Below are 21684 nucleotides of genomic sequence, written 5' to 3'. Positions count from 1 at the left end.
AGCTGGCTCTCGAATGTCAGTTGTGTGCACACATCCTCTCAGGAGTGAGAAATGAGATCAAAGGGAGACAGGATGCCCTGAGAAAGCCAAGTAGAGTGCTGACAGCTGTGTAAGATGTGCCCAGGCCTCCTCTGCAGCCCCATAACCACAGAGAAACTGAAATAATAACCTTTAAACCAAAGTTCTTGAAACATCTTCTGAGGGCAAATACCCTCTTAACAAGCACACAAGAGAGCTGCAGTTCTGAAAACTACACATATCTAAAACCAGTTTTATCTCTTCAGGGGAAGGTAGAAATACAGAGTTTTGACTGAGATTTGTTTTGCATTCACAAGATAAAGAAACGCATCTGCTGGTGGTGTTGTGATGTTTTAGATTGTATGCTTCTGACTTGTAAAGTCAAGATTTAGCCACAAATGGCAGGAAAAAGTATATTGTATGAAGCAATGGGTTGAGTAACCAAATCTAATGTGTTCTGGTCAACATGGCCTGAGGAATACTGAAAGTGTCCCAGTCACCACTTCCTCAGTGATCACAAAGTACACACATGAGATGTGCAAAAATTGGTTGCTCATGCTATGGCCCAACCCGAGCACACTGCTCAGAGGGGTACAGACAATACTCAGCTGTGTTCCAACAGAAGCTTTATTGAGTATGTAGATACAGGAGTCACCATTGGTTTGTAAGCAGAAGGATCAGATCTTTTCCATGGCAATTTCCTACTTTGACCTAAGTTCTAGAGAGCTGGGAATAGCTGTTCTGTTGCACCAAGACATACATACCTTGTATTTCCAGGAGTCACTTAACAGTGGAAATATCAGCATTCACTTTATAGGTTCTTTTTTACATTTTCAACTGATGACTGTAATGAGAGAAGCTTTAACCATTCAATAGAGGTCCATCTTACTGCAACATTGTCTCTACCTAGTCCTCCAGGACTCGGGAATGAGAAGAGCTACATGGCTTGTTCTGAGCTCTTCTCCATAAGTATTTCACAGCTCTCATTTTGAGCTCTTATTTAGGGTAGAATACAGGAGGTGTGGAACATACGGACAACACTCTAGGTCAATCGCTTACCAAAAATGCCCGTAACCTTACAATAATAAAATTATTGTTATAATTAAGGGCTAATTTAAGAAATTTACAGTATTTACAGCCATTAAATCTAGACAGAAAATACTAAGTAATAGGGGAACAAAGTAAATGAAAATTAAGACAGAGCTAGGATGAGGTTCCCAGGCTCTTTCCTGAGAACACACTGAGGAGTGTGTTCATTTCCTCTGATACCCTGAGAAGCAAATGCCGTTCAGGGCCTACCTAGATGTTCTCTTGATAACCTTTCTCCAGGGATTCTTATCTCTAGCATAAGGCTAGAGCAGTTCTACTTTGTTCCACACAAAGTCTATAGCATCTTATAAAAGAAGCTCATAGCAGCTGACGGGCCTGTCTCCCAGCTTAGCAGGAGTCAGTAACACCCTCTTATTATTCCTATTGTGTGAATTAGTCAAAAGGAGTTGTCTTAGACTACTCATCTGAGATCTATTCATGTGGAGTGCTTTCTGTAACATCAGAACAAGCCAAATTCAGTCCTCAGGCCAGTTTACCTCAGTTCAGGTATCAGCTGAGACCAACTAATGTCTGTTCCTATATTTTCATCCTCAAGACCAGGAAAGCTGATATCCAGAAGGATTTTGCTCAGACTGTCATTCATGGTGTCCAGGATAAGGCCCTCCATGAGTGACCGGTTTTCAGTAAAGCCAGAGGTTGTCAGTTCAACAGATGATTGCTTAGCAGACTCACGAACAAACGCTGGAGAGCTCGTGAAGTGGGCAGGAGCCATGTCACTGGATTCTGTATTGAGCAGTTCCCGAGGAGAATCAAAGAGCGGGTTTTTAAGGGGTGTGCTGTTAAAACCCAGTAAGTCCTGGTTGTCCTGGAGGGGTGTGAATGGCAACTGAAGGGTTTTCACTGGACTGAAGTCCAGCTCGTGACTTCCCCTGGCTAAGGAAGCAGACTTCCAGAGGTCAAGGCCCTCTAGTGAGGGGGTAGTAGTGGCTGAGACTTTGCTGGGAGTGGAAGAAACGGGCAATTTGCTGAACATCTCCTTGACTGGTGTTTTAAAGGCTGCCTCTTCTCCCTGTGAGCAGCTGAGCTGTGATACATTTTCAAGAGGCTGGCTCTCCAGCGGGAAAGAACGGTCTGCCCCTAACCGGAAAGAGTCAAAGCTGTTGCTTTCTGGCAAAACAAGGACAGGCTCTTCTGAGCAAGGCAGTGCTAGGTGTTGTTTCCTTCTGGATCTGCCCATTTCCCGCCTTTCCCGCCTCTTTATAACTAAAGAGTCAGAAACAGCCTTAGGTGGGGACTTCAGTGTGGTGAATTGTTTTTTCTCCTTTGTGGATGAGTCTGGGAAGAATAAGCCTGGCTCTTCCTTTACTGTTATGGTTGAGGCAAATGGGGACAGCCAGTCATCCAGTTGAGAGCCTTCTTCCTCCTTTATACAGACACCTTCAGGGAAAGAAGGCAATTCGTCACCAGGCTGGGAGCTGTTCTCCTTTAGGGAATGGGCTGGGGAGAACAAATCTTGATCGCATTGACCCTCTTCCTTGACAGCAGCCGTGGGCAAAGAGGGTGACTCTTCTGTAGACAGTGACATCTACAAAGAAACACAAATGTCACGCAGTCAATAAGCAAGGATCTAACTCACCCAAAATGCAAACAATAGTGGAAAGAAGAAAAGAAAGATTGGCACTTAAGGTCAGCAGAAAAAGGTAAGAGGAAGTTCTTCAGAAAGCAGTAACTATAATAACAGATATAGATTGATCTTGGTGAAGTCAACAGAAGGCATGGGAAGTCAACAGATCACATGGGAAGGATTTTAGCTAAGAGACTGAAAGTCATTCCCTTCAGAACATTTCATCTATAAGCAACTTCTAGGAGTACAGGCAGAAGGAGAGCCAAATACTTCTGGAAAAAATGTAACCCCTTTGATTTCTTCTCACACTGTCTATATGTGAATAACAAAATGAATGAGGGCAGCTTTCTCAGAAACCAAGGAAAAGGAAACGAAAAAAATGAGGTTATCAAAAGAAAAAGAGCACAGGAGAAAGATAAATCATAGCAGGAAAAAACATAACGCAGCAGTCACACAAAGGAAAACAGAATTATGGTTAGATCAGGTAGAAGAAGCTAAAGCTTTACAATGTCTAAGTATACAAGAGCAGTCAGTGAGATGCCAAGAGAAAGATGTGTTTAATAGCTGTTTTTCTTGAGCCCAGAATAACTGGGAACTTCATAGAATTAGCAAACAGCAGATACAGAAAACCTCTGGGAAGAAACTACATAAATACTCTTTCAGAAAAAGTTCTTTATGTTACATGTCACTAGAGCTACCAAAAATACGAATGTTTTAGGATCGAAACAAAGACACTTCTCCCATTCTTTTTATTTTGCATCCAAGCGGTAGAGAAAAATTGTCTTGACCAATCCATAAGCCCCTTCCTCTAATCAATTATAGAAACATCCTTATAGCAAGTAAACTAGCAGGTAATAGTCAGCCTAGAGACAGTAAAGGATAGCAAGGATTAGCATGAACTTGGGAGTTTCAGAGCACCTAGAAAAGATGCACAAAGGAACAATATGAAGAACAGGTTCAGTGGAGGCAAGAGATATAGAAAAAAACCAAACAAAGAGAAAAACCACAGAAATCAAAACAAACAAATAAACAAACCCCCCAAACCACACCCATCCACCCTCCCTCCCCTATCCTTAACCACTCCACCAATCCCCATGCCCCCCTCCCAAAAAAAAAGCCACAAAAACAACTTGGAAAACAAGAAACCAACCTTTGGAGCAATGCGCACGCGCTTATTGCTCTGCAAAGTCTCCGAGCTGTTAAGGGACGCTCCCTGTGCCATGGATAGAGGAACTTTCATAGAAGGCTGCAAGACAAGAGGCTGACTCAAAGGAAACTGGATTGGAACCAGGTAGGAGTTGACACGGGGAAGTAAAGGCTTCATCTTTCGGCCTGCAAGGGAGAAGAATGGACTCACTAGCCTCTTGTCCTCTACAACTACCTCTTGAAACCCAGGCATCTAACAGAGTCCTTCTAAACCCCCCAAAATAAACATTCAATCAGATAGGCTCACCTGCCTTCTCTGCTAATTTTGAAAACACAAATACAAAGTCAGAATGCCTTATTAACAAGAAAATAGTCCTTCATACAGATGGGAGCCCTCAAGCTGGGGCTCTCACTCCATTTGAATACCCAAACCTCACCATCTCCCCATCACATCCTCTCTCAGACACAGCAATACTGCCTTCAATTTCAGACCTGACAACAGAGAGCATAAAAGCGGGCAAACCTGGATAACAAATTCAACTTTTATTCCTAAAGGAATGTGGGAGAGTGCCCCAAATTACTGCATTGATTCTCTTTGGCCTAAGCTGATGTAGACACTTACGTGAATTCTGGGGTTCAGTTTTGCTTCCCACATTCTTCAGGGTATCTGGAAGACGACTCTTTTGCTGTTGCAGTCATTGTAAAATAAGTAAGAGGAGAAGGAGAAAAGAAAGAGATTAAAAAAAAGAATCCACATTTATTCTTCTGCCTCATTCAGAACTGTGAAACCAGAAGTCTGGGCTGCGCTAATGTAGAGAGAGCAGCTGTTAGCACCCAGCTCATGCCAGCTCTAGGTCCCTGCTGCTTGCTATTTTGCAGTCATACCATCCCAAAGTTGACTGCCAACCAAAGGCTCTGTAGAAAAAGATCTGCTCCAGCTGCAGACTCTGCTGCAGAAGGAACCTGGTTTTGGTGTCCTCAGTGCCTGAGGAACAGTGATTAAGATAGCTTTACTGTATATGGGATCTCTGTACAAACCATAGACCAGGTAGGTGTTCCAAATGGAATAGTAGAAGCAACAGAGGAATCAGAATTCTGAGCAGATGGAAAGAAGGCCAGAGTTGTAGCTGCAAGAGAAGTGCTCGACCAGATACTTGCAAATCCATCACTGTTAAAACTGCTGAATGCAAGAGTGACAGCAAACAGATTCATCCTTCTGAGAGTCACAATGCAGTTGGGTTCCAAAATGAAAAAGCAACACAGAGAAATCCTATTCTCTCTGGATCTGAGCCCCAGAACAGATTGGGACTCCTGCCATGGAGATGATCATTTTGCCAGAAATCTCTGGGCTTGTTCTCTGAAGCCTACTGGTGACCATTGCAGCCTACTTCAGCAGCAGACTTCCAAGATGCTCAAAGCTGCACAGCTCTATCAGCTAGAGAGAGAGAGCATATCATCTGAAGGCAGTTAACCTTTCGCTCAACCCCTTTCCCCAAAAAGGGTGTTCATGGACTATGACTAGGTGCAACAGTGACCCAGTCCCCCTCCCCAAGCCTCTTGTCCTTTCCTTCAGTGACTGGCAAGAAGAGAATGGAAGATCAAGCCCCAAGCCAGAGGGTAATTCTTACTGATTCAGAGCATTCAGGCGATGTTGGTGACCCCAAGTCCAGCGGCTGGTGGCAGAAGGCGTTGAGAGGGGAAAAAAATGAAGATGAAGTTATCAACCAAAGAGAGGGACAAATGGGACATTTTAAACCTGCACAATCTGAGTGAACAAAAGTTAATCTGGCCACCTAGAAGAAAATACAGAGGAGTCTAAATACACGTATAGCAGACTCACAAGCTCTATTTCCCTCATAAAATAGTACTTCCTAAAACACCTAGTTGGGATAGGAGAATTCCATCCTATGCCTGACTTATCAAACAGCGTAGGAACACCTGGTTGGCTTCAGTGGAAAGCTTCTCATTAGCAATTTGAATCAGGTTCACAGAAAGAAGTTGAACAAGCTGACTATTACATTTGGCACAGCACCTGAAGAATGAACATGTCCCACAGAAGCTCCAGGTCAAAAGCACAACCACAGCACCTTTTCTTTCAAATGCAGAATTTGTCTATTTGTCCAGAGAAGTGACTGAATACAGCTTCTCCAAAAAGGCTGATGTCAAAGCAGCTTAACTTTACAGTTAAAATAAGGTGCATCTGCCTAGTGTGGCATTTAGAAACTGGATAACCTGTCCTATTTTCTTTGCATGAGACAACTCACCTTAAATACCTGGTCCAATGTTAGGCAACGGTTTGCATCAGGGTGAATAGTCCAGAACGAGATTTTACCATTAGCAGATGTCTCACGGACAAACATATCATGAAGGGACAGGTTGTGCCGAATGGAGTTCTGGGGAGAAAGAAGCGAGGGGAGTTGAAAAGCAGTAGTTTTGTTATCAGTACAGCAAGGGCTACATCAAGCATGACTGCCCTAGCAGAGGGATTGCATTCCAAAGTGTAGACAACACTGAACCTTCATATTCACAGTATACCCAGCCAACCCTGTCATCAGTCTCTTATTCTATTTACTCTTGAGATCCTTATTCTTAGTCCAGTGATCAAACATACCATAATCTTGCCTGAGTGGAATGAGACAAGGGATACAAGAAGTGGGAGAGTAAACATCTGGAATAGGAAGGTATTTGGGGTGGGATGTTTAAATGAATTTCCATCTTGCTCTGCAGGCTGGGGAACAACTTTTCATTTTGATCCAGAAGGTTTATAACATCACCCTGGGGCCTACAGCAACTTGAAGGCCTGCTTGTTACCTTCCAACCTGGCTTAGCTACATGTTTAAAGTAAGGAAAATGATCCTCAATCCAAGTATAGATGTCCTTCAGAGTCATACGCTTCTTCTCAGTGCTGTTGATGGCAAACTGGATCATGGCCATGTAGGAGTAAGGAGGTCGTTCTGACACTGAATCCTGCCATGACGAGGAGGCAGCAGCAGTAGGAATAGCAGCAGCAGCAGTTTCTTCTTCAGTCTAAGAGACAGAAGAAACGATACATGAATGCTCACAAATTTGACAAGGGCACATGGAACATCCCTGAATCCTCCAGGTTCTATTCAAATCAGTAAAGGCCCAACTCAGGTTAGTTAGAGACAGTGATGCCTAGTTCTTGGAAGTCTTCAGATCCACATAGATTACTTCCTTACCAAAAATTTTAGCACATGCTCATGTCTTCTCCTACTTACCTTGATTCTTTCCTGCAGAGGCACCTGGTTCTCTTTCTCTGTGTCTTGCTTCACGGAAGAGGGATTTAGCCCATCAGATCTCATCTTTCCCAGCCACTGGATGTTAGTGAGACTATTGTCCAACACAGAGCTCATTGTCTCACCACTGCCTGTTGGGATAACAAGCCCATATTACAGAGTCACAGAATCATTTAGGTTAAAAAAAGACCTCCAAGATCATCGAGTCCTTTCTTTGACCAAACACCACGTTGGCAACCAGACTAGGGCACTCAGTTGCAACCAGTTGTTTCTGGAACACCTTCAGGAATGGTGACTCTACCATTTCCCCGAGGGAGCTTGTTCCAACGCTTGACAACCCTTTTAGGGAAGCAATTCTTGATGATGTCCAACCTGAACCTCCCCTGGTATGGATTAAGGCTATGTTCTCTCATCCTGTCAGTAGTTGCCTGGGAGAAGAGGCTGACTCTCACCTGGCTATAACCTCTTTCAGGTAGTTGCAGGGAGCAATAAGGTCTCCCTTGAGCCTCCTCTTCTCCATGCTCAAGAAACCCAGTTCCCTCAGCTGCTCCTCATAGCACTTACACTCTAGACCCTTCCCCAGATTTGTTGCCCTTCTCTAGACACACTCCAGCGCCTCAGTATCATTCTTGTAGTGAGGGGCCCAGAACTGGACACAGCACTCAAGGTGTGGCCTTACCAGTGCCAAAAACAGGGGGACGATGACTGCCCTGGTCCTGCTGGACACACTACTTCCGACACAAGCCAGGATGCCATTGGCCTTCTTGACCCCCTGGGCACATTGCTGGCTCATGTTCAGCCACTGTTGACCAGCACCCCCAGGGCCTTTTCTGCTGGGCAGTTTTCCAGACACTCTTCCCCCAGCCTGTAGCACTGCATGGGATTGTGACCAAAGTGCAGGACTCCTTAGTTCTGCTTACTTACAAGTAACCCTCTTAACCCTTCACCTCAACTGTCAAAAGGAAGGCACTTAGTCACACTAGCAAAAGATAGTATTGCAATGCTAATGTTGTGGAAGGAATTACTCTTGAATTTCCGATTTCATGTGAAGTTGCCCTATTTCTGATAGAGAGCTGCAGCCTTAAAAATGAACACTCAAACCAGACTACTGCTTTCAACCAAAACAGGACAATGTTGATCTGGTGCTTCAAGGATATCATTAGCTAAAGGATGAATTTAGTAAGCAGAAGCCAAGGGTGGTGATGACAGACTCTAACTGAAAGACGTAGCACAAGACCCAAGTCAGAAGCTCAGATGTCTTCCATCAAAAACTTATGCACTCTGATCCTTCAGATTTCACTAGATATGCAAAGCTATGTAGATTATTAGAATAAAATCTATAGACTATTTTGTAACTAACAAAATCTTATTCGTTACTGCATACCTAGATTCAAGCACTACACTCATTGGCCCACTTCACATCTCTTTGTCCGTCAGAACAAAAAAACCAACCAACCAAAAAACTGGTAAAGACTACATACTGTTGCTCTCCTGTTCCTGTCCAGCTGCAGAACCAACTCCTGAATGCCAGAGCACTGCCCTGCCTGCAAGACCAGGCGTCTGTGTAACATCCTTCTCTCTTTCTTGACCATCTGCAGCCTTGACTGCTGCACTGGCTTTCTTCTCTGGTGGGAGATGCTGTGATGGTGCTGGACCTGCTGAACGGGACGTGCCCCCACTGCTAATGAGGATGAACTTGTTGGGTCCATTGTTGCCACATTCTTTTCCTTTTGCCGTCAGTGCCTCTATGATGCTCTGGATATCAGCATTTGTAGGGATGGCCACCACTTGTGTGTTGGGCATTGTAGGATGGTCAATTATCTTTATTCCCGCTGGGAATTTCTGCAGGCCACAGTCCCTTTTGTCTCTGGGTTGTCTGTTGTGTTGGTCCTCCTGGCTGTGCTCCTGCTTGGGAGTCTTTTCATCCTGACCTCTGCTCTCATCTCTCGCTGAAGTGCTGGATTCATCCTTCTGTGGGAGGGTCAGTTTCCGTCTTTTGAGAATTAAGGGCCTGCGAGGGCTGGTCCTCATTATTGATCTATACTGTCACTCTCCATTGAAAGGGAGAGGAACAAATCCTGTAAAACAAAAGATACAACATAAAGAGTGCAGCAAATCATCACGGGCCTCCCACAGAGCACACATTCTCAGCAATTGCTACAAAGCCAAAAACACAAAAGGGAAATAAAATCGAAAGTGTGTAATAAGGTTGGCAAGGCTACTGAAAAGACATACTGTACCTCCTCTACCCGCACCTTGTGTAAGCAGGACAGGAGAGATACTTGCACAATAGATAATTTGCATCACAAAGTACATAATAATGAGGGAAGTGTGTATTTGCACTTTACAGAAAGACTCAGATATATTGTGACTTGGCCAGCATCAGCCAGCAAGCAGGAATGGAGAGAAAGTAGAACATAGAAGTAGCAGTCCTGATTCTTATAGAATATTACACAACCTGAGTGAAAAGAGAATGTACTGATGGTTTAAGATATGGCAAGAAGAGATTATCCCAAACACTACAAAAGCACACAATAAATGCAGCAGAAGTTAGGTGCTTTAATATAAAGTAAATGCTCTAGTCCTTCTTTCTGTAGATTTGTCAAGTACCAGATAAATTCCTCATTAGGCAGCATACCTTTAAAAGTCAAACTTTTCCACAACAGGCAATTTAGACTATAAAGCAGGAAGCAGAGGAAATAAAATTTGTAGATGCTGCTTCCAGGGTAAGATGCAGTGAGAATACTGCTTATAATGCCATCAAGAATTCGGTGGAACCTGTGTCTTTCAGCAAACTATAACAGAACGAGAACACATAAATGATAAACTTCCTGTTTATCATTAGGGATGCCAGGCAGAATACAAACAAATAACAAAAAAAAACCAAAGAAACAAAAAAACCAAAACAAAACAAAAAAACCCACTACTACAACAACAACAAAAAAACAGAGAGGCCTTTTACATTGTTAGATTGGACTGGGCCAGCAGGTAAACGAGAAAATTGTCAGTAAGAGTCACCTACATTGATACAGAGCAGACAGTCCAGTGGAATAACAAACCGAGCTGCCCTACGAGCAGGGATCATCCAGCCCCGGGATCGGGGGCTGCCCAGTAGCGATGGGAACGCTCCGCAGTCCATGCGGGCCGTGGCACACATGCACACGCATGGCCCTTTGCGATCTGCTCCACCCCCCTAAAGAGACATCCCGGTTAGACAGCGCCCACAGAGGAGCCTGTAGCCAGCCTCCAGCAGACTGCGTTCCCCACAGGAGCGCGCCACTTCCTAGACAGGCCTGGAGCTGCTGCCACCAGTACAGGCCCAGGAGCGTTCCCGTACACGCAAGGCCCCAGGGACGGTGAGAGGGGCAGCGCTGAAGCGCTCCCCGCTGCTCCTCCGCCCGCTGCAGCCCCAGCGCCGCCGCGCCCGCCGTTCAGTCCGCCTGCCCCGCCGGGGTCCCTCCGCCCCAGGCCGGGCCTAAGCGCTTCCCTCTCTCGGCCGCCCTAGGGTCTTAGCGCGGCCCCCCGCGGTTGGCAGCCCTCGCAGAGGGATGCTGGAGGCGAGGCAGGCGCGGACGGGGACTCACCAGCTCCCGGGCGGGCAGGGCCGATGGAAGCGGCGGCAGCTCCGGCGCTCCCGGGGCCGCCCCGGTTTGAATTTGGCGCCCGGCGGGGCCCGGGCCCGGTCACGTGCCGGCCTGGGCCAGTGAGCGGCGGCGGGGGCGGGGCGGCCCAGCGGCGGCCAATGGGCGGCGGCGGGGGCGGGGCGGCGGCAGCGCGGGCCAATGGGCGGCGGCGGCGGGGGACACGGCGGGGGATACGGCTGGGCTGGCGGGACGCGGCGGGCCCGAGGGGTCGGGCCGGGCCGGGCCGGGCTCGGTGCCGGGGACCCAGCGCTCCTCCTGCCCTGCTCCGTCCCGTCCTGCCCCGGGAGAGCCGCCCCGGCTGCGGCAGTCCCCGCAGCTCCTTCCAGCCGTGCCGCTTGGGAGCCCTGCTCTGTGCTCGGGTCGCTGGCCGTGCGTTGGCCCCTGGCGAAGAGCCGCGGAGTCTCGCCGTTTAACGGGTGTCACGGCCGTACCGGGCTACGGGGGCCTGCAGGACGCCCCGAGGAGGCTGCGCCTTTGGTAAGCAGGCAGGATGGTGAACTCTTATGCACCTCTCCTAAAATGTTCTTCTTGGAGTTCCTGTTCTGAGCTGACCTGCGGTGATTCAGGCCGGCTGAACGTGAGCCAGCCGTGTGCCCAGGTGGCCAAGACGGCCGTCGGCATCCTGGCCTGTATCAGCAATAGTGTGGCCAGCGGGATCAGGGAAGTGACTGTCCCCATGTTCTCAGCACTAGTGAGGCCACACCTTGAGTGCTATGTCCAGTTCTGAGCACCTCAATTCAAGAATGACACTGAGGTGCTGGAGCATGTCCAGAGAAGGACAACAGAGCTGGGGAAGGGTCTGGAGCACAAAAGTTAAGAGGAGCGGCTGAGGGAGCTGGGCTTGTTTAGCCTGGAGAAAAGAAGGCTCAGGTGTGACCTTATCACTCTCTATAACTACCTGGCAGGAGGTTGTAGCCAGGTGCGGGTTGGCCTCTTCTCCCAGGTAACAAGTGACGGGACAAGAGGACATAGTCTTAAGCTGTGCCTGGGAAGGTTTAGGTTGGACATCAGGAATAATTTATTCACAGAAAGGGTGATTAGACACTAGAATGGGCTGCCCAGGGAGGTGGTGCAGCTGCCATCCCTGCAGGTGCTTAAGGAAAGACTGGATGAGGCACTTAGTGTCATGGTCTAGTTGATGTAGTGGTATTTGGTCATAAGCTGGACTTGATGATCTCAGAGGTCTTTTCCAACTTATTGATTCTGTAATATTTTTTTTTTTCAATGGAAAATTAAATTCAGTGTTGCTTCAATACAAATTTATTCATTAGGTAAAAAAAATTCATGCAAGATCTGTAGAATACATGAGAGAAATGTCAATGCTGTTCAATAAAAAAAAAACAAACTAAAGAACTTAAAAATTCCTGAAATTAAAAAGTACTTAATTAGAATGGTACTTCTGGTTATCTTGGCTCTATAGCATATTCTTGGCATTACAAACCAGAGTAAATTGAAAAAAGAAAGCAAATTTTTCTGACTTTTTTTTTTAATAGCTGACTTGATACAGCTGGATCAGTAGGTCAGCTGTTCCAATTCCTACTGTGCATTTCTAAATCTACCTGAAAATCAACAGAAGGTTCAAAAACTACTGGTAGGAAGAAGTCTGCTTAGAAACTTGTACGCTCTACTGCTGCATAAATGTTTTGCTTTTGTTAAAAACTAGATCTGAGGTTTCCAAACAAGTCAATCTTAAAATACATTTATTTGCCTTCTACAGAATTGAGAGCACTTCAGCATCTCCTCGGGGTGCTTCCCTCTTTCTCCAGCTGGCTCTAACAAGCATCATGAGGTTTCTAAGTGGTTTTACCACACCTTTTGATGCCTCCAAAGAAGAAATGTGCCCACAAGGCCAGGAAGGCAGAGCTGGTATTCCTTGAGAAGCCATGGGCAGGACCCATCCATTGCTATGAAACTCCACTGCCTTTGGCCCAGAACCCCAGACGTGTGCCTACAAAACCTGTAGACCGGAGCACCTCTGCTGCCTGGGTTGGTATAGATTATCCTTCCCCCTGTGTCCCACAGCCACAATTTTCATGTTTTTCCCATATGTCTCAACAGAAAGTTATCTGTTCTCATTACTGAACCAGACCTGAATTCATTGTAGCTTATGTGTTGCTTCACAGTCTTAACAGCAACTGAGGTCTTGGTTATTTGAAAGTGTAAAACTGTGTGCAGTCTGTACTGGTTAATATAACTATCTCTGGAAAAATAATTCTTATCAGGAAGATGTTTTTTTCTATGGCGACTGAAAGCCCTGCACGTAATAAACATGAAGGGGAATTTTATTATTGGCTTGCTGCTCGAAATAACTGCTGAACTCTCAATGTTACATGTTAAAGTAGTAGTTGCTTTGTTTAAATTTGACACTGCTAAATTTAGAGAACATAGGTTTTCACTTCAGGATTATTTGTTCTAACCTGCCCTCTTTTCCATTCTGTGTCTTTTGAATAGTTTCTCTCTATATCAATCTTCTTATGGGCCCCTTTTCTGGTCTGATGGGCTCCTGTTCTGGGACTGTTTGCAGTTTCCTAAGATACTCCTTCTATCACGTAAGGACAGGGTTTTTTTAAACAAAGAGGTGCTGCAATGACAGACTGTTCCTATACAACAGCAGTCATCACCTAGGGGAGCTCTGTTTAAGCATTGCTGCTGCTCGACTCTGCTATTCACAAAGCAAGCTCAGGAAGTGTGTTTCAAACCTGCATGAGATTTTCCTTTGTTCTCGGTCACCTGAAGTTATTTTTGTGATGCCTTAACCTTGAAGTAGAACATGTTCAATCTTTTCCTCTTCAACTTCTTTTTTTTCTATATGCTTGAGGCAATTAGCTCTGTGGCTTCTGAAATACTAAGTAAAATAACTGCTGGGAATAAGCATTCTTTTTGTTTGGAAGAGTTGGAAATATCTATATTGGTAACTCTCTGATTCTAAACAAACAGTGATTTTAAAATTTGTTTGAAGGGCTGAAATGGTAAGCTGTTTTTCAGTTTGAAAACTGTGGTAGGTTTGTAACTTCTGGAGGCATCCTCTGCAAAGTGTGTGTCAAACTGTTTGAGTGACAGCTGACTTTCTGCTCCTCCCTTCTTGATGTTAGATCTGAGTTTTTCACACCTTCTCAACTGCTAGGCTCCTGCATTGGTAACACCTACCATACGTGCTCTCTGAAGCCAGGAAGTCATATCCTCAAAGTCAGTGATTGACCTGTGTTAAGTATGTGCCAGGATACAATTATCATGGAACCACTTCCCTTTTCCTGCACAAAGGCTTTGCATTCAAGCAGTTCAGTTGTACAGCGGACAGTCGCTATCCTTAATTCAGTTGTACTTACTTTTTTGAGGAACTATGTTGTAACCTTGGAATGCTGAAGGAGAGTGTAGTTACCATAGTGAGAACCCAGTTTTGTGTCCCTTGGGGAAAAGCAAACTGCAATTTGAAACAGAATCTGACTCTTTTTGTGGATAATCAGGAAAGATACAGAACACAGTAAAAAAAAGGATTTCCGGGGTTTGAGTAAGAGTCCAGAAATCTTTCTAAGAAATGTAGATTGTTGAGCTTGGACTACCTCCTATAGAAAGCTGATTTTTAGAAGTGGATTTTGGGTAATCTGGATGTTTTGGGGGCAAATTGTGGATGCTGTATTGACATAATCTAAGGGGACTGAGCTAGTGTGCATCCTTTAATCACTCAATTCAACCTCTTCTTGTTCAGGGAGACTGAAGATTTAGTTCATTGAATCTATTTGGAGTTATGCTAAGACACAGAAAGAAAAAGGATCAATTTCTGAACTGTTTTAAATGTGCAGGGGTTATAGGAGTAGCTACCAGTTAGATTTCCTTTAAACCCAAACCTTGAGTTCTTTCTAAGTTGCCAGAGAACAGCTCACTTGCACCCCATTGAGTTATCTGAGAAGAGTAGCAGAATGTGATGTTCATGAGGCACCTCCTGCATAGCAGCTTTGTTAGTGACTCACTTTGCAGCAAACAAACTTCCTCACTTAGTGAACACACTGAAAAAAGATAGGACAGATGGAGAAGTAGAATCAGGTTGGCATTACTTGTCTGGAGAAAAATGGTTGGGGTTTTATCTTATTATTCTGTCTTTTCCTTCAGGTATGCCCACAATTTGAAACAACTAAGCCAGTGGTGTTGAAAGCGTGCCAGAAGAAGCACCATGGTCTTCACAAGCCCCAGAATCAGGATGCCAACTGCAGTTTGCTTCATGCAGGAGGACCTTGTCGAAGAGCTGCATCCTGCAAATTTCCTCCTTTAACTTTTGAGAATTTAGAAGGACATGCAGGCCACTCCTTGGATCATCCAAAGCGCTCAAGGAAGGACACAGAGTGTTCTCACAGCCAGCTCAAGAAAGGGACAGCAGCAAACGCCAATATCCAAGTGCAGGGTCCAGAGAACTGTAGAGAGCCTGCTCTCCAGCCTGTGGAGCGAGGAGCCTTTAGTCTGCCAGATGCAGAGGCTCCACAGGTGCCTTCCCTAAGGAGATGCAGCAACACTCTGTCACAAAGTACAGACACCTGGCATCCAGAAAAAGAGCTGGCATTTGGTGTTGATCCCTGTGGGAGAGGGAAGTCGGCAGCAGTGCTGGTTACAGACACTCCCGAACATGAGTATGGAGTAAAGGTCACTTGGAGACGGCGGCCTCACCTCATGAAGTACCTGCGGGAGCGAGGGAAGCTGAGCGCTGCCGACATCCTGGTGAAGGCAGACTTCGAGCTCTGGCAGAGACAGGCCAGCGCCTGACCCGGCGGGAGCGGCACCTCTGCAGCGTGCGGGGACACGCCCGGACGGACGATGGCACTGCGGCGGCTGAGGACATGGGCCGGGCGGGAGCGCCTTGGCGACGGGGGTGTGTTGGGCCGGGCTTCCTTGGGGAAAAGTGTGTCTGCAGTGGGGAGCGTTCCTGAGGAGAGCCCTGTGATTCCCGAGGCCCCGCGCGGGGGCCGCTCCCGCCACCCCGCCGGAGGCGGCACGGGGGAAGGGGATGCCATTGCTCCTCTGCGCCTGCGCGGCTCCGCGGCCAATGGGCGGGCGGCGTGCTCGCGGTCCGGGCCAATGGCGGCGCGCCTCAGTGCCGCGCGCCGTTGTTAAGGGCAGCGGCGGGCGGAGGCCCCTAGCAACGGCGGGGCCGCGATGGAGGCAGCGGCGAGACCGGGCGGTCCCGCCGCCCACAGGTGAGGGGGGCCGGGGTGGCGGCAAAACGGCCTGGGCCGGGGCTGCCTCACATGGCAGCACCCAGAGGCAGCGCCCGGTGCCGGGGTGAGCGGCCGCAGCGGGGCCCAGGCGGGCGGAGCCGCACGGCGGCGGCCACGCGGGTCGGCGCTGCCCCGGTAACGCCCGTGTCCCGGTTCGGGCGCCGCCGTGCTGCTGCTTTGTGTGTTGTTGTGTTTTGTGTGCTTCACTCTTCAGCCTTGTCTGTTGTGCGTCTTCTAAATAATTGTACATTAAACCGGTTTTGTGGGGTCTCGGTCCGCTCTTCGTTTCTGGGCACTGCTGTGAAGGGTTTTCGCGGTGGTGTTGAGCCCTTCTGTTCTTCGTGAAGCTCTTGGGCTACGTGGTGACATAATCCGTGCGCCTTTGCAAGGGAAAAAGGAGCAATAACTGAAAGGAATTTAGCTGATGTAATATGAAAAGCAGCTGTGAACTGTGGAGATTTTGGAAAGAGTTTGTGCCTGTGGCACTTGGCTAGCTCAAAACTGAAATTATTTGAAATGAAAGGTGAGGATACAGATAGACAGTGAAAACGGGTTTTGACAGAATCACCGTGATTGTAAAAAACGTAAGAAAACCTATTTCTTGTGCCTCTGATGCTTGGATGGGGAGAAGTGAAGAGAGAAACCTACACTTCCAACTGAGAGAAAGCAACTACTTCCAATAGTTGAATTATAAGGAGCATGATGTAGAAGAGAAACAGTATTTATTTAATACATTCATTATTAGATTTTGTAATTTTAGTTGAGAGCAAAAAGCAGAAAAAGAGAAAAGGTCCTTTAACTGCTTTGATTCCCCAAATGTGCTATGAAACAGTAGAAGATTACTTCTTTATGCAGACTTTTAAAGGCTGAGAGTTGTGTACCAGTTCTGGAAAGAATTTTTGCAAAACTGATGACCAGGTATATGCAAGTTTTCTTGCATAGATATTAGATGTTTAAAGTAAGAGTTGAAGCTACAGGAAATAACGCTGCTTTTCTGATAACAGTTCTACCGGTATAATTTCTTTCTGCTAAGAAACTTGTTTTGTGTACTTTTACGGGTGCCCCACAGAAATAGCGTAGCAATAATGGCAGTTCATGTGACAGCTGCTTCCCTCCCACCACAGTTTATTAAACAAACAATCCATTTTTTAACTTTTTTCATCAATATTCTTAGGAAGGAGATGAAAAAAATCTCTATTTCTGAGATGAAAAAATTATCCCTAAATCACTTATCTATTCACTAGAACTCTTGTTTGGTGAAATAATTGTCAGTTTTCCAAACAGTGCGTTTTATAGGAAAAGTAAATGTGGTATGCAATAAGTTCATAGCAATGAAGATACTGCATGGAAAGCTTAAAAAGGCTGTGTATGAGAACTGATTGGCAGCATTTTTCTTTTTTTGCCATTCCCCACCCTCCCCCCAGACGTGGAATACCTTTACTATTGGGCAATATGTAAAATATGTATAAAGATATCAAAAATATTTTATTTCTGGTGGATAGAGGTGAAGGATACAAGCCAAAATAAATGCATATGTTTTTGTAAATGTGCCGTGGGATACATGATGATGGATAAAGAGGAAAGATCTTGGATTCAAGCCATATCTGAAGCCCTGTGTTAATCTATCTTCTATTTGAAGTGGCTGCAACTGAAATTGCTCATTTTATTTTGGAGTTTTATTGACTTTCAGGGAGACATGGCACAACCATTCTAATGCTTTCGGAGATTATAAAATTTATAGTGCTATTTCATAGTTTTGATAAGTGCTATACCTCCTCTCTTCCTTTGGGAAAGTCCATTTTGAGACTTAACATGAAATTACTAATGTTGAATACAGTAGAAACAATCATATACAAGTAATTCTAAATCATTGTAAGCTTTTAAAATAGTGAGAAGGAAACTTGGATCTTATGGTAGTATGTATTTTAGAATCTCAGGGAACAATGGACCTCACCGTTTTGCACACTAATTACACCATATTTGGGAATTCTTAAAGCTTCCCACATGCTGCATTCCCATTGTGCTTCAACTTCTGACTTGCAGATGTCATGTATAAAGAACGTAATTTTCAAGGTTCAAAAACCTTGACTGAGTCTACAGAGACTACAGAACTGGATGTGAGCTACAGAGGTCCTGCAGTCATTTGGATCCTTCCTTGGGGTCTAGATATGCATGAGTTAGTGGCTTTCAGTTTGTGAACTCAGGAAGTCCAGAATACTTTCTCAGTGTCTTCAAAAGTTAATGAATAAAAAGAGTCTGTTGTCAATAAGCTCAATTTTCAAAATATTATGAGCCCCAAGACTGAGAAAGGTTCAAAACTAGTTTCAAAAGTAGTATTGATGTCCAGCCAAAAGCCATTTCCATATCTGAAAAACCTTAGCGTAGTTGAGATTGACAGGAATCTCAGAGGCTGCTGGGCTTGTATGTTTTGTATAGATGCACCATGATTATAATTTTGAGGAAAAAAGTACAAAATATTTAGCTAATCATTTTAGCTATACTTGTAATCCAGAGAAGTTTAAAATTGCTTTTAAAAGCTGATCATTATCTCTGTTAGTCCTTGGGTGTTTTTATTTGGCCACCAGTGAGCTTCTTCAAATTAACAAGCATTGTTTTGTAGGACTTGTAATTCTGCAAATCTTAGATAAAAGAGAATTGGCTTAATATCCTGTTTACTTCACCCTTTTCAACTCTAAAGATTATAATCAAGAAATCTGCCCCAAGTGAGATAAATCCATAAATATTTTATAAATATGGTTTATATTTACTTGTAGGAGTACAGATTCAACAGAAGAGAAAACCTTTTGCAAATTTATGCTGCTGGTGTTAGTATGAATGAAAAAGGAATCTCCTCACTTCCTACCAGCAGTGTCAAGAGAGAAAATGTAGCAACAATATATGACTGTAATTTCCAAATACAATTTGAAATTCACTTGGTAACTGCAATTGCAAAGAGGTGTCTTAAAGTTGAACCTTGTTTGAATTGTCTCTTCAGTTTCTAATAAGTTCTTCTTTCATCTCTTATCACTTAGATTTTGGGTTACTGATGACCCATTTTTTATACAGAACCATTATTTTTATCTTTTGCTTTTTTAAACACTGTTGGTGTGGCATCTGTAGGAGGGACAAATGCACTGACTTAACATAGTTTTCACACATGCAAAGTCATAATTTTCTGCAACCAGACTTGTACTGGGATAGCTCCAGAAAGCTGTTCAGAAAATTTCATGTTCTTTCCCCTGTTTTTAATTTGAAAGACTATAAACAAGTGCAGTTTGTGGTGTGAAGTGTGATGCAAATTATTTTCAGGGAACTTTGAGTTTTGTTACCTGGTCTGGGTTAAGCATACCACGTGCCATTTAACTGCTGGTTTTGTTGCTAGGAGAGAATAGAGACTGCTCTACATTTCACTGGTTTCATGTTGTAATGAGGTACAACATCAACAAAAGTGACAGTCAGGGTTTAATAATTTACAAACAGAAGATTATAAGAGTCAGAATTCTAAGCCCCTGTGGATCTTGCTTTGCCTTTTCCTTGGGCAGAGCTATATCTGTAAGTGAAATGACCATGGGGATTTGGAGCATGTATTTGAGAGGACATTAAATAGAAAGCTGGTGTTCTGCTTGTGGAATAAATGTTTCTTTTCTTTAGGAGAAACCTAAGTTTCATTAAGCTCACCTGAATAAACATGATTTTGGAAGCATAATACTCTGCATTTGTAAGGGTGGTTGAGCTGAAAAGTCCTTACTCAAGGATTCATCAGCTGTGAACTCCTGAAGGAATGTTCCTAGCAGGAGATTCCTTGTCTCCCTTTTCTTGAAAGTATTTAATAAAATGCCAGTTGAAAACCCCTGCTTGGCTACACACTTAAAGATAAGTTTATGTGAACATCCTTATGGTTGTCTTTGTGCCATCTTCCCAGCATCGGTGATGGGTTTAAATGGTTAATGAAGATCTAGTAGCTTCTGTCCAGAGAGTGCTGTTTATTTTCATTGCTCTGTTCCCTTGTTCCTAGGAGGAGATGATCTTTGGTAGTTTGAGTCAGTTTTTGAATAGCGTGAGAACACTAAGCAGTACAGTAGACAAAATAGTTCTGAGCTTAGAATGTAACCATTTCATGATGCTTTTGTTCCTGTTGCATTTTCTTGTGACAGTCTGTATTCTCCATTGTCATCTAGTTTGTTCTCTCAGACTCAGGATCTAAACTATCTCCATTTATCTTGTGATCTCTAGAACCCAAACAGACAGAATCATGGAGGTTGGAAGGGGCTTCTTGAGATACATATGTACCTTCAGAACACCAACCTTTTGGGGCTATTTTTTGGGGGGGAGGTAAGGGGAGTAGTGGATGTTTTGACTTGTGTGTTTTTGGCATACTTCTAGTCCATGTGACTTTATAGAAAAGTACCTGATAATTTCACTTCAAAGTTCTACTTTTAAACCTGGAGGTAGGTAGAAGCAGAAATTTTGAAGGACTAACTTACCCTTTTGTTTCTTTTGGATCTTTCTTAGTAACTTGTAAATTGTTCAGGTAGCTTGTACAAGTTATTGACAGGAACATGTAGTAGCCAGAGGATTCAGATGTATTTTGAAGTGAAGTAGGACATACAGATCTCCAGGCTTTTCTCCAGATGCTCCCTCCATCCAGCCTGTCTGACATAATTTGTTCTTATAATAATGTTCTTATTAGTTAATTTTATACTTATTTTCCAATATTCTGAGATAGGTCTTACTCAATCTGTATTATGTGGGACATAATTTCTATATTAAAGCATATCCAAGACAGTCTTTGTTAGCGACAGTTTGACTCATTCAGAATTGCTTCCAAAATTGTGTTAACTGTTGCTGTGTCATTGTTCTCAAATATGTTTAGTAGATGTAAAGCTTCCAAACAGATTCTGTCAATGCTTTCTCAAATCAGCTATTGGCATTAGTAATCTGTGCATGTTTCTTAGGGTAGGGAGAAATCAAAGGTAGAAAAAATTGATAATCCTCACTCTTATGGATGCTATGTTAGGCATTTTCCCAGAAATGTGCAATTACGATTGTGTCAGTGGGACTCCTCCATTTTGTGCACTGGAAGGTGCATTACAGATAAATTTTGCTCCTCAACCATCTCCAGAGACAGTATTGCAGTTGTTGTTTGGATTATATCTTATATCTTTCAAAATATAAGAATCCTTCTTCAGCTGATTTCTCTTCTACAGCTTCTGTTTTCCTTCATAGCTGTAGTTCACATGAGGACAACAGTCCCCAGGAAAGATCTCTGGAGGGTTAAGAGTGAAAACACTTTCACACCAGCTGACTCCACATTTCTTACTGAAGTTGCTTTTACTTACTCTCCTACAGCTAAAAATAAAATCTAGTGGACAAAGATATGTGCCACTAACCACTTTCTTCTCCTTCCCTGATTTTTAAGGTCTGGGGGTATTGCTCAGAGACATAACTGCTGCTACCGCTTTAAAAAAGTGTCCTGCAAAGGAAAAAGGAGCTACGTGGGCTTTGTAAGACTCCTGATGGAAGCAGTCCTCTTTAGAGTGAGAAATGAAGCACAACATATTGTAAAATTGGGGATATTTCTGGATAGAAATGGTGGTGTTGTGCCTTGGAGCTCCTTTAAAAAAAGTAGAGCAGTGGCAACAACTAAAAATTTAAGAATCTTGATTATTAATGTATAGATTCATATTCCCATTTAGATCAAAAGATTGTGTTTGTTAAAAGGCTTTATGCATCAGAGTGAT

General features: G+C 44.3%; 3 protein-coding genes across 4 annotated transcripts in view; 2 read left to right on the top strand and 1 right to left on the bottom strand.

Annotated features, from left to right (window-relative positions):
* Positions 1-704: 704 nt before the first annotated feature.
* FOXM1 (forkhead box M1) lies at positions 705-9173 on the bottom strand. 2 transcript variants are annotated; one of them, XM_050332908.1, is made up of 8 exons: positions 8577-9173; positions 7078-7226; positions 6650-6865; positions 6103-6231; positions 5468-5511; positions 4461-4528; positions 3843-4024; positions 705-2653 (listed from the first exon to the last, which is right to left on the bottom strand). In XM_050332908.1, the coding sequence occupies exons 1-8, from the start codon at positions 9124-9126 to the stop codon at positions 1601-1603; spliced, it is 2391 nt and encodes a 796-aa protein (XP_050188865.1). In that variant the 5' UTR covers positions 9127-9173; the 3' UTR covers positions 705-1600. The 2 variants fall into 2 exon arrangements, with proteins under 2 accessions (XP_050188865.1, XP_050188866.1); XM_050332909.1 differs by having other exon boundaries at positions 4461-4524; positions 5467-5511; positions 8577-9167.
* A 3384-nt stretch (positions 9174-12557) lies between these two features.
* Positions 12558-15657, top strand: RHNO1 (RAD9-HUS1-RAD1 interacting nuclear orphan 1). The gene is made up of 2 exons (XM_050333904.1): positions 12558-12725; positions 14847-15657. The coding sequence occupies exons 1-2, from the start codon at positions 12558-12560 to the stop codon at positions 15489-15491; spliced, it is 813 nt and encodes a 270-aa protein (XP_050189861.1). The 3' UTR covers positions 15492-15657.
* A 140-nt stretch (positions 15658-15797) lies between these two features.
* The window catches only part of TULP3 (TUB like protein 3), a 30577-nt gene continuing 24690 nt past the window's right edge, over positions 15798-21684 (top strand). Inside the window, exon 1 of the mRNA XM_050333544.1 lies at positions 15798-15922. Within this exon, the coding sequence (XP_050189501.1) occupies positions 15882-15922 (41 nt within the window). The 5' untranslated portion in view covers positions 15798-15881. The remainder of the gene's footprint in view (positions 15923-21684) is intronic.

Source organism: Myiozetetes cayanensis, unplaced genomic scaffold, assembly GCF_022539395.1.
Source record: "Myiozetetes cayanensis isolate MyiCay16 unplaced genomic scaffold, myiCay2020 scf5-8, whole genome shotgun sequence".
Classification (NCBI taxonomy): domain Eukaryota; kingdom Metazoa; phylum Chordata; class Aves; order Passeriformes; family Tyrannidae; genus Myiozetetes; species Myiozetetes cayanensis.
This window is presented reverse-complemented; position numbering and strand designations above follow the sequence as displayed.